Source organism: Diachasma alloeum, unplaced genomic scaffold (assembly GCF_001412515.2).
Source record: "Diachasma alloeum isolate Michigan unplaced genomic scaffold, Dall2.0 Dall_scaffold_00210, whole genome shotgun sequence".
Lineage (NCBI taxonomy): Eukaryota > Metazoa > Arthropoda > Insecta > Hymenoptera > Braconidae > Diachasma > Diachasma alloeum.
In genome coordinates, this window is record NW_021680375.1 from 1,863,870 (window position 1) to 1,875,246 (window position 11,377).

Here is an 11,377-nt window from a genome sequence, read left to right on the forward strand (position 1 = left end):
CCCCCCCCCCGTTTACAGCTCGTTTTTCGTTGAAAAATTCCGTTCCACGGGGAATCGAACTCACCACAACCTTTCGCATATGAGACTTGCGTCTAGTCCACTCCGCCACCGGCGTCGGTAATTAAATTCTTTCTACAACTTGAATTATACAGGGTGACAAATGGGAATAGGTGAAAATTAAACTATGATAGTTTTGTTGATTGATGTAGAAAAGGAACGACAACCATGTACGCAGACACAATAGACTTTGCAAATTTATTTGCAATTTATTTGCAATTAGTTGGAGTTGCATTTTAATTTGTTAATTATGAAAATTCACACGGTAAAAGAATTAATCAAACTCTTTCGAGGACACATCGCCAATGGTACTCTTGAAGTGGTCTCCATCATAATTTGCGCAATGATCAACACTAGTAGACTGATTAATTTATTCCAAACGAGATTTGCTCACTATTAACGAATAATACACTGATAGAACGGATTAGTTATTATTAACGAATGGATTTTGGTTGGAGGTTAGGGGCTATTCGGTCCCACCAAATGTTCATTCGTTAATAGTTAACGAATGTATATTTGAGGAGCCTTGTTTGACTTGACTTTCGCCATTCAAGTGAACCATTCGTTAACTATTAACGAATATTCATTTGGTCATATTCAACTCTACCATTCGTTAATAGTTAACGAATCTCGTTTGGAATAAATGAATCATTCTATCAGTGTATAAAGTTGAATATGACCAAATGAATATTTATTAATAGTCAACGAATGGTTCACTTGAAAAGTGAAAATCGAGTCAAACAAGACTCCTCAAATGTGCATTTGTTAACTATTAACGAATGAACATTTGGTGAGACCAAATAGACCCTCGTCCCCAACCAAATCCATTCGTTAAGGAGCAATGAAACTTACCATCGGATTAAAAATTGGATTACAAGTTTTTTCGTCGTTAAATGAGTATTTAGCAAAACCCAAATTCTTACATCATCAATAATCTTGGTATCTATAGTGTAAGAATTTGGATTTTACTGAATAATCCTCTGACGATGAAAAAACTTAGAATCCAGTTTCGACCCCGATGATAAATTCCATTGCCTCTTAAAGTAGCTCTACCCTGCGGCCAGGCTACGCTGTACTTTTGGATATTTTCAGTTTTAAAATTTTTCAACTAAATTGCATGGAAAAAATTTGAAAAAATTCATATCCAGTCAGTATTATCTAAATTAAATTTCACAAAATATTGATATTTTTTCAAAACATATATAAATATGCCTCATAAATAAATAATAAAACTTGTTTGCAAAATGGTGGATTATTTTTTATGAGGTGTCAACAAAATTCTTGATTTTTTCACATCTAATGAAAAAAAAATTCAGATTTTAATCTTTGATCACAATGGAAATGTTGATTTTCACATAAGACACTGGGTTAAATCCTGATTTTTAAACATTTCTTCTTTGAAATAGTAAAACGACAATTAAATTAAGAAAAAAATTTGAATTCCGAATCTAATAGAGTTTTCTGCAATTTTTTTGCAGTTTTCAATAATCTTTGAATTTACCGTAAGGGTAGAGCTATTTTAACAATAACTAATCCTTTCTGTCAGTGAAGGCATTTATGAAAACTATGAGAGTTTTTCAATTTTAGCTTGATAAGTACTAGAAACACCGTTCTGGATAGCTCTTATCAGAGCCTCTGTTTCCTAAGGATTATCCGCGTAACAGAAGTCTGTGAGATGGCCCCACAAGAAAAAATCACACGGGTTCAAATCCGGTGAATATTGTGGCCATTCCATCCCTACTCGGGCAAAGCGAGGATACGCTAAACCGATGACGCAATCACCGTTTATCATCGTTAGTCATTGCATTTTTGTAATTTGATAATATAAATTATATAATTTCGTAATCGTGATCAGCACTTCCTTGTTATACTGTCCATTATATTTGTAACCGAGATACCATCGTCCTCCTGCATTTAGATCAGCGGAATCGTAATACAAAAATTTTAGCTAAGACGGTTATTGATGACTATTGAAAGAGATTGGAAGAGCTTGACTCGTCAACGTGATATTGAAATTCTGCATCAGTACTCAGATAGGGGGCGGAAATACAACTTGGCTTATACAAGTATTAAAAACAATGGATTCCATAAAATCGACATTTCGAAATGTGCCATATCGTCAACCTAATTCATTCCCGTTTTATATTTTACTCGTCGATGTTTATTGGATAGCGTTCATCTATGGAACTCTCCTGTTATATTTCTGCTCGCCAGCAGTTCCAAAAATTTTGGATTTTTTCAATCCGTTGAATGAGACTCGTCGTCGAGTATTTTTATTTCAAACGGAATATTTTATCGATCAAGACAAGTACTATGTGCAAATTTTGATGCATGCTTGGATTACGGTAACGGTTGCTACAGCTTACATTGTCTTTTTTGACAATGTATTTGCATTATTTGTTAATCATGCATGTGGAAGGTTGGAAATTCTGAGGTAAGCTGAATGGTATCGATAGTAATGATTCAATTTTTCTGGTATTGATTATTTTATGTGTAATGATATAGGCTTTTCTCCTTCTAGAGATCACTTGGAAACAATACATTCAAATGAATTAATCGAGAATGGAGAAAAGTCTGTGGACGATTTTGTAACTATCAAGCGTCGTATAGGGGTATGTTCTGATATACAAACTCAAACGTTTCAGTAAGTTATTCACAATTGCATCTTCCATCGTTGATGCACGAGATCAATCAACCTCCTAATGACAGATTCATTGAACTGTTGACGTCCTCCTACGATATTGCCCTATTATTTGTGGTGGGAATTTCTATGGCATTGATCGTATTTACTGGCGTAGTTGTGAGTATGAATTCTTGCTTTATTCTTCACAGTGAGCATAAAATAAACGATCTGTTCACTATTCTACAAGATTGTGATGAAGATGTCTCAACCAACAGAGATGATTAGAATTGTGGGGATTTGCCTCGACTCAATATTCCATTTATTTTGGATTAGTTGGTTAGGACACATGCTGATGGTACAGAACGATCGTGTCTTCAATGCAGCGTTAGTCTGACGAGTGAACCATCCACGGAGAGAGAAGTCGGAGAATTTGTTGGGGAAATTCCGGGGGAAATTCTAGACTAGCATCAAGGCGCAATGTGCCAACACAACAATTTCTCCTACGGCACTAGAAAATGTGCCGTTCTTATCGCGAAATGTTCTTTATTGGCAAACAAATAATTATTCGACAAACAATTTTTCCACGGCCAAAATGCAAGTTTTTTTTCAGTTACTCATTGATAATTTTGGTGATAGCTATTCAAAGTAATGTACTATAGTATGAAGAGAGATGAGAATTTAAGTAATATAGTGTTGTTGTATCATTTTTATATTTTTTTATTGTATCTATTCGACGATTACATCGAGTAACATTATATTAGGTGTGTGACTTAATTTTTACAGATTTTTCAGTAAATTTATTTAATATAAAAAAATGGAAAACAACGAACTTAATCTTGGAAATATTGTCGTATGTTTTCTATGACCTTGCGCCATCTCTCAGCACGTAGGAAAAAATCGTATAGAATCTTTCTATACGGACTGTGTATAGCATTTCTATAGGTTTTTCGTATATGATATTCGGATATTTCTATACGAAAATTTCCTATACGGTTCATTTCTATACGAATTTCTACACGAATTCGTATAGAAATAATCCGTATAGAGAATTTTTGTATAGAAATATCCGAATATCATATACGAAAAATCTATATAGAAATTCTATACGCAAATCGTATAGAAACTTTCTATACGATTTTTTCATACGTGAGGTAACATTCGAATGCCGTCGCGAAAAAAACTTGCAGGCTTCGAGGCGATTAAAGTCATCGGCGAATTCACGCACATCGTCCAGCGTTTTAAACTGTTTATCCACTAAGGCGTGCTGCATGGACCGGAACAAGTGATAGTCGGATAGGGCCAAATCTGGTGAATATGCCGCGTGCGGGAGAACTTCCCATCCCAAGTTTAAGAGGGTCTTCTGAGTCGCGCGAGCAACGTGAGGTCGAGCATTGTCATGCAGCAGTATGACTTGCCTGCTTCCTTGCCCAGTAAATGGCCTTTTCCGATCAAGTTCTTCGCCCAGTTTGCTCAGTTGTCGGCTGTAGCATTCCGCAGTCACCGTCTGACCTGTTTCCAGGAGTTCATAATAAAGCACACCCTTCATGTCCCACCAGATACACAGGAGAATCTTCTTTAAGGGGAAACGGAACCCCTTTGTCTACATCAAATCTTAGAATTGTGTTTTCTCCTACAATTATTAATTTCTATCTATGAAATTACTTTATCGACTCGATTATCGCATTGTTGAGTCAATGAAGTAGTTTAATGAATAAAAAATAATAATTGCAGGAGAAAACACAATTCTAAAGATTTATATAAACGCAGGGGTTCCGTTTCCCTTTAAATGGATGTTCCGTTTCGGCGTCGATGTACTGGATTATCCGGGATCTACCCACGACTTTTTACGTTTGGGATTCTCGTAAAAAATATAGTTTTCATCACCCGTCACAATTCTCCACAGGAAGTCCTTTTTTGTTGCCGGGCAAGCAGTGAAAGGCACGTGTTCATACGTTGACCTAGATTGTGTTCGGTCAACACATGTGGGACCCACCTTCCAAGTGTTTGGATTTTTCCCATTTGACGCAAACGCTTAGAAATAGCTGTTCGGGTGACTCCTAACAGAGCTGCAAGCTCTTGTTGCTTTTGCATTGAATCTTCATCCAGTAGAGCTTGCGATTCCGCATCTGTGAACTTTCGAGGCTGTCCAGGACGCGGCTGGTCACTCAGATCGAAATCACTTCTAAAACGTTTGTACCAATAATTACACGTTTCATAAGATACAACGTCGGCACCAAGAACACTACACATTGATTCCCGTGCTTCAGAAGCATTTTTTCCTTATTGGAATTCATATAAAATGCAGTGCCGAATGTGCTGTTTATCAGTTGCCATCGTAAACTCTGCTATTCTGAAAGGTTACGTGACTTACATAGACTTGTCGTTCCGTGTTCTGAAACCTTTTGTCCGATCCTTTCAAGACCGCGAATATATTTCTATTTTAAATATAATTGTAAACTCGAAGAAAAAATCTGTAAAAATTAAGTCATACACCTAATATTAACCCGTCAGCACTCGCGCCATTTTACCGAGAACCTTTAGTCGCGCCGTGAGAGAATTGCATGTAAAAGATTCTAGTCAGACAGAGGTCTAAGCTATCCATGGGACTGAAAGCCAATGCTCGAATTGAAATCGTACCATGAGCCACACGCGACCTCCCGAAATCGAACGCACGATTTCAACTCGAGAATACTCCCTGGTGTAGTTGCCGAGTAATACCGAACACCTCACGGAACCGCTCGATGCGAGAGAATCTCACTCTCCTTATCCGAGCTTGAGAAAATATTTGTTCATAATTTATTGAAATATACTAGACTGTTTTTATTGACCCCATAGGAAAGAGGGATAGTTGTTTGCGGCAACCAAAAAGTTTCAGTCCAAAATCTCAATTTTTTACTGTCCCCTATACCCTGAAAATTTTTGTAAGAGAAAATCATATAGCGCGAATGCTGACGGGTTGACCTGAAATATCATCACTGAATAATGCCACTAATTTTTAACAATTTCTATAACAAGTTCAGTTCACACTTTTTTTTTCAGACATACTCTTGATTTTATATGGTTAATCAAATTTTCATACCAAAATGAAACACAATAATCATTGATTATCACATAATTCTGCAGAATCCGTGTTAACGTTGCCCGAGGTCGACATAGAGACGTCATATGTGAGTCCCAAATCGGGACTCCCGGATGAAGTTTTTCGGGTCAGTTCGGCGAACCGAACGTTGCCGATATAGGGCGGACACGTCCGAAGATAGGTGTGAAAAATTGTAGTGTACTGGAAAAATTTCCCGTGCTCATCTAGAATTTGTATTCTTATTCCGAATAAAAAATGCGTCTCGCGTCTGGTACCCAGCACTAGAATTTTTACCCGACTTTTCTCTCCGTGTTCCAGCCATCAACTGGAATTTGAAGATACACTATTACATATCGGCTTTCTTCATAATCAATAGTTACCAGAGCGAATGGTACAGCTTGTCTGAGCGATCGCAGTTGATGCTCATTCCTCTCATGATGAGAAGTTCGAAACCAGTTCGATGTCAATTGACTGCTGGTAGAATATATGTGATGTCAATGCAAAGTTTCGGAGCAGTAAGTGAAATATTGGCATATTCGGGCAAGTTTAGGACGTAACAAAAATTCTGCTGCTTCCGAAGGCCTTGAAAACTGTTGCATCTTTGTTCACTATTTTGAATTCGATGAGATAGACGGATGTGACGTTCCAATTTAAAAAATTCTCAACAAGCAGGAAATTTGTAATATAATGTTGACGACTACTCATTGAATGAAGTATTGTTATTAAATATGTGTGCATCTCCAAAGTAAGTAATTTTAGGACGAAAGGTCAGAAGCCGTTCTTAGTGAGTAACAAATATCTGGTTTGAAAGAAATGTGATGATATTCTGTTCTATCATGATACCATGTTTATCAATGAAATAACGTGTATGTATAAAGATATAAAACTTCAAAATTGGGGCCATTTCTACGTCGACTTACAGTAAGTCCAAGTTTGAGTCTCGGAAAAAATAGCCCACATGATATCACGAGATTTTGTAGAGCTCAACATGTGATGATGGTTGGATGATGCCTAGGTATATATAGAAATACTCCAAGTTGATGGCTTCGGTATTGTTGTGTTGTATGACATTCTAATCTGTTCAATAAAATATTGCGGAATTCTTATAGATGAATCGAGAAATAAATTTAATTACGTTGAAATTTTGGTTCTCGATACTACTCTTATATGTCTATAATAATAATTTTGATTAATTCCACTGAACCCATTGAATTTTGGGTTTTGGCGTCCGAGTGGAAGCTTTGTAATCGCTCAAATTTACGATTCCAATTTTTTGTGGTAGGGTAACTGAATATGGTTTGTATGTGAGTATGTTGTCTTTTTTTTCGAAATTTTTTTATCCATCAAATTTCATGATTTTTTTCATGAATGTAGAATTTAAGAACCTCTATTCGTTAACAACAATTAAAATTCAATTTTTTATACCGATTCGAAAAAATTAATATTTTCTCAAAAATCGATTTTGCAACGATCACTCAAAAAATTGTCATTAAAAGCGGAGCCGTTGACGTTGGGCCGTCAACTTGTATGACGGCTCAAAATACTTGTTTTGATTATAAGAATTACTAAAAAAAAAGTAAAACAAATCAAAAGTGACATAATTTGAAAAATTCAACTTTTTTAACTTTTTTTTCGAATATTCATTATTATGACCATCTAGGAATCGAAAAAATACTAAATAATTTGCTGAAAATACTCGTATAGGCGGTGAAAACTGGGAAATTTTGACGCTTAATAAATCAAAACCGAACAAATAGAACTCGAGTTATTGGAAAAAAAACGGAAAAATTAAAAAAAAAATCATTTCTCCGAACTGGGCCGAAAAAATCTTAAAAAAATTGAGAGATAGTTCTTCAACCCCCCCAATCATAAAAAAAATCGCCATTAATTTCCAAGAGGGTAAGGGTCAGCGGTTGACTCATTTGGTGTGGAATACCTCATTTATATGAACAACCTCATAATTGAAAATTTTTTTAAACTACTTTTAGAAGGAAAAGCGTGGAATGCAAGGTCCGGTACATCCACATGAGCATCCACGTTACTAAATATAATGACTCAAGGAGGTTAAATTCATTTATATCAGCCAGTTTCCGACACAATATACGTCGAAATACTTCAAGATCACATATAAAACTTAATATCTACCTATCAGCATCCCGGAAAAATTGGAGTTGCTATATTAGCTAATTACCAAATTTTAAATCACTGAAAACAAGCCAATCTCCTCTTCACACTAGCGACATCTCCCACCGTTCGTCTCAATTTCCGCATAAAAATTACCGATTGAGTATAGCCCATTCAAAACAGTCGGAACCGCCAAGTGACAACACATACATAACCTCTAAAACCCCTATCAAAATGAAAACACAACAAAGTCCCTTTCCACTCTCTAAATCGAAGTGATGTGAAATTAAAACTACAAAACACTTCATCAGTATTATTTCACTCAGGTACATTAAAATAAAATCGACGAAAATGTGGATTCTCAAAGACGAATCAGACAAGCTCTACTACCTAACCCCATCTCAGCCGTTTATAATCGGCAGGAACCAAGGGGATTTGATCGTAAAATCCGACACATCCCTCAGTCGTGCTCATGCAAAAATCGACTTGCTCCCTCCCTTCGAAAAATGCCAAGTAACCGACACAAAATCAAAATATGGAACGTTCCTCCTGGACGATGATTCGGAAGTTATTAAGCAGATCGACGACGTTTACACCGTTCGATCCAACGACAGAATTCGTTTTGGCCTCCAAAATTGCATTTTAACATTCACCCAACAAAAGTTCATCGTCTCAACGACCTCTCTGTCCCCAGAACACAGAGAAGAGCTGGTCAGTATCATGAAGGAGATAGGGGGAACGACGCTGAAGGAGTGGGACAGCAGCTGCACTCATTTGACAGTCACCACCACAAAATTAACAGCGAAACTGGCCTGTTCCCTGGCAGCTGGGATTTCCATAGTCACCATCGACTACTGGAGATCAGTGAGAACTGCCAAAGCAAAGGGAGAGCCCCTCCCAGACCCCAAGGACTTCTGTCCAGGTCTCGAGGACTCGATGCTAGTGAAAAAAAATAAAAGCTCTCTCCTTCCAAGAGCCTCTCGCAGATCTCTCTTCAAGGATTTTTTGTTCATCCACTTCAGGGTGAATCAGCTGGAGACGTACAGGAAGATGATAGAATTGGCTGGAGGATCCTCAGTCTTCTATGGAGACAAATGTTTCGATAAGGAACTGCTGTCTCACCCCAACTCGAGGGTTATTCTTTACAACGAAGATGACAGTCAGGACGAGCCTTATAAAATACCTGCTGTGGACGCTGTCCGGAATTTTCTGAGGAAGAAAAAACGTCGAATGATCCCAGAGACTGAAATCCCTCTTGCTATTCTTTATTCGTCGGTCAAGAGCTACTGCAATCCAGATTTTTCGTATGAGATGTTATTCAAGAGTGGGAGGGAGAAGAGGGTGGTGGAGGGTGATATCTTGGTTGCTGAGACTCAGGAGGGTGAGGAGCAGAAGAGGTTTGGGGGGAGGAAGGGGTTTGTACCTGAGTCGTTGGTGATACCTGAGACTGAATCCTTTGGAGATGGTGAGAGTCAGAGAGATAGGAGGGGAAGGAAGAGATCGTCGGCTGGGTCGATTGTCAGGGATGAAGTTGTTGATGATTGCGGGGGCAGAGGTGAGAGGAAACGATCTAGGGAGATGGAGGATGGAGACACTGGGGAGAAGGAGAAGAGGGCTAGGATCGCACATTTACCCTTGGAAAGTGATAAATTGGCAGAGAGGACTTGCTCGACTCTCAAGTCAGACGAGATACCTGCAAAAGGGATCTTTGATGATTCTGGTGATGATTTTGAAGATCCTCCAGCTAAAAAATCGAAGAATGATGGAAAAATAGCGGGGAAAAGTCGTCTTGATATTGAGGATTTTGAAGATCTGCCAGTTAAAAAAACGAAGAATAATGGAAAAATATTGGGGAAAAATGGCTCTGACAGTGAGGATTGTGAAGATGTTCCAGTTAAAAAAACGAAGAATGATGGCAAAAGATTGGGGAAAAGTCGCCCTGACATTGAGGATTCGGAAGATGTTCCAGTTAAAAAAACGAAAAATGATGGCAAAAGATTGGGGAAAAATCGCCCTAACATTGAGGATTCTGAAGATCTTCCAGTGAAAAAAACGAAGCATGATGGAAAGATATTGGGGAAAAGTCGCCCTGACATTGAGGATTTTGAAGATCTTGCAGTTAAAAAAACGAAGAATGACGGCAAAATATTGGGGAAAAGTCGCCCTGACATTCCTAAGGAGAAAGTGATTGATAATGACAAGACAATTGGAAGAAAAAATGAGAGCAGAAATGATAATGATTTTGAGACGATAAAAACTCCTGCGAAGAATGCAGCTGCTCATAAAAGTGGCCAAGGTGGTCAGAGAAATGCTTCGCCCGAAGAAAATAAAAAACCCTCGAGGTTCTTGGAGGTATCTGATGGCGAGATGGAGATCGTCAAAGAGCCCATTGACGAGGAGATCGACGGAGATGAGGATGAAGAGTGGAAGAGTCATCAGAATAAAATTTCGAAGGAACGACTCAGAAGTTTCCTGGGAGATGAGAAATCAATGCAGAATTCGTTCTTGAGGCCTGAAGTCTTCTCTGGGAAATTTATTGGGAAGAAGTTCAAGAAGTTCCACTCAAAGATACCACAGAGGCCTGTCATCGAGTGGAAACGTGGTCTGTAGGGTTGACATTCTTTTTTTTTATCAGTTCTGAAAATTTTCGTCTATTATTTTATTATTCCGAACCATTACACAAATTCATGTGTTACTTTTTTCGCGTTCATAATTTTGTTTCATGAGGATTATAGAGTTTTCCCAGTTAACATTGTAGTGAACACTGCTCGATTGATTTATTTCCCTAGAGTGGAAACGAGGACTAAAGTGATAATATTCTCGTTTTCGATGATGGTTCAGAAAATTGTCTTGCATTGTTTTATTATTCGGATGAATACATAAGTTGATAATACCAGAGTCTTGGGTTTTCCTAATTTCTATTTTTGTGAAGAATGATGGCGTTTTTCCATTTCTATTGTAACCGAAATTTTGCTTGATTTCTTTTACACGCTATGAATATTGAAAAACAAAACAAATTGTTTTTTTGAGAATGCTAAAATTGATGACAGAAATGTCCGCATTTGTGGTGTGAATTTTTGTTGAAGATAATTAAATGTTGGTATGTGAAATACGAGTTGTATTATTTTCCATCATTCACCCAAAGAGAATCCTCTTATTTTTCATTGAGGATATCTAAGTACTTTGCCTATTTTTTCTCCAGTGAAATGCTTTTCTACTTTTGTAGTCGAATATCAGAGCTTTCGTTTGAGCCCCGTTTGCCCCTCAGTTTCCGGACACTTTACAATGTTTTTTATTACTTAAACTTTGTAGGTCTGAATTTAAATCGAGATATTGAACTCTGAGAAAACATTTTTTAAATCTGGAAAGATATTAACCATTTAGTTGATGATAACGTAGATAGCCCGTGGATAATACAGAATAGTAAAAAATGGTTTCTCACGCAAAGGCCTTCAAGTAAATTCGCTTATCTGTCTTGGACTCGAAGATATTCA

At 37.5% G+C, this 11,377-nt stretch overlaps 2 protein-coding genes across 4 annotated transcripts in view; both read left to right on the top strand.

The window, feature by feature from the left end:
- Positions 1-6,390, top strand: part of LOC107036612 — a 7,627-nt gene extending 1,237 nt beyond the window's left edge. Inside the window, exons 3-9 of one of the 3 annotated variants that reach the window (XM_029125995.1) lie at positions 2,011-2,123; positions 2,230-2,491; positions 2,579-2,701; positions 2,767-2,857; positions 2,928-3,068; positions 6,143-6,274; positions 6,340-6,390. In XM_029125995.1, coding sequence (XP_028981828.1) covers positions 2,011-2,123; positions 2,230-2,491; positions 2,579-2,701; positions 2,767-2,857; positions 2,928-3,068; positions 6,143-6,274; positions 6,340-6,390 — 913 coding nt within the window. Of the gene's footprint in view, positions 1-2,005; positions 2,124-2,229; positions 2,492-2,578; positions 2,702-2,766; positions 2,858-2,927; positions 3,069-6,135; positions 6,275-6,339 lie in introns of all 3 variants that reach the window. The other 2 variants (XM_029125996.1, XM_015254672.2) reach the window with 2 other exon arrangements.
- A 1,689-nt stretch (positions 6,391-8,079) lies between these two features.
- Positions 8,080-10,993, top strand: LOC107036591. The gene has a single exon (XM_015254649.2). It carries the CDS (start codon positions 8,235-8,237, stop codon positions 10,491-10,493), a length of 2,259 nt encoding a protein of 752 aa, XP_015110135.1. The 5' UTR covers positions 8,080-8,234; the 3' UTR covers positions 10,494-10,993.
- The last annotated feature ends 384 nt before the right edge of the window (positions 10,994-11,377 follow it).

What these genes read in the sequence shown, in the direction of transcription:
- LOC107036591 (XM_015254649.2), top strand. Translation starts at nt 8,235, where the DNA reads ATGTGGATTCTCAAAGACGAATCAGACAAGCTCTACTACCTAACCCCA.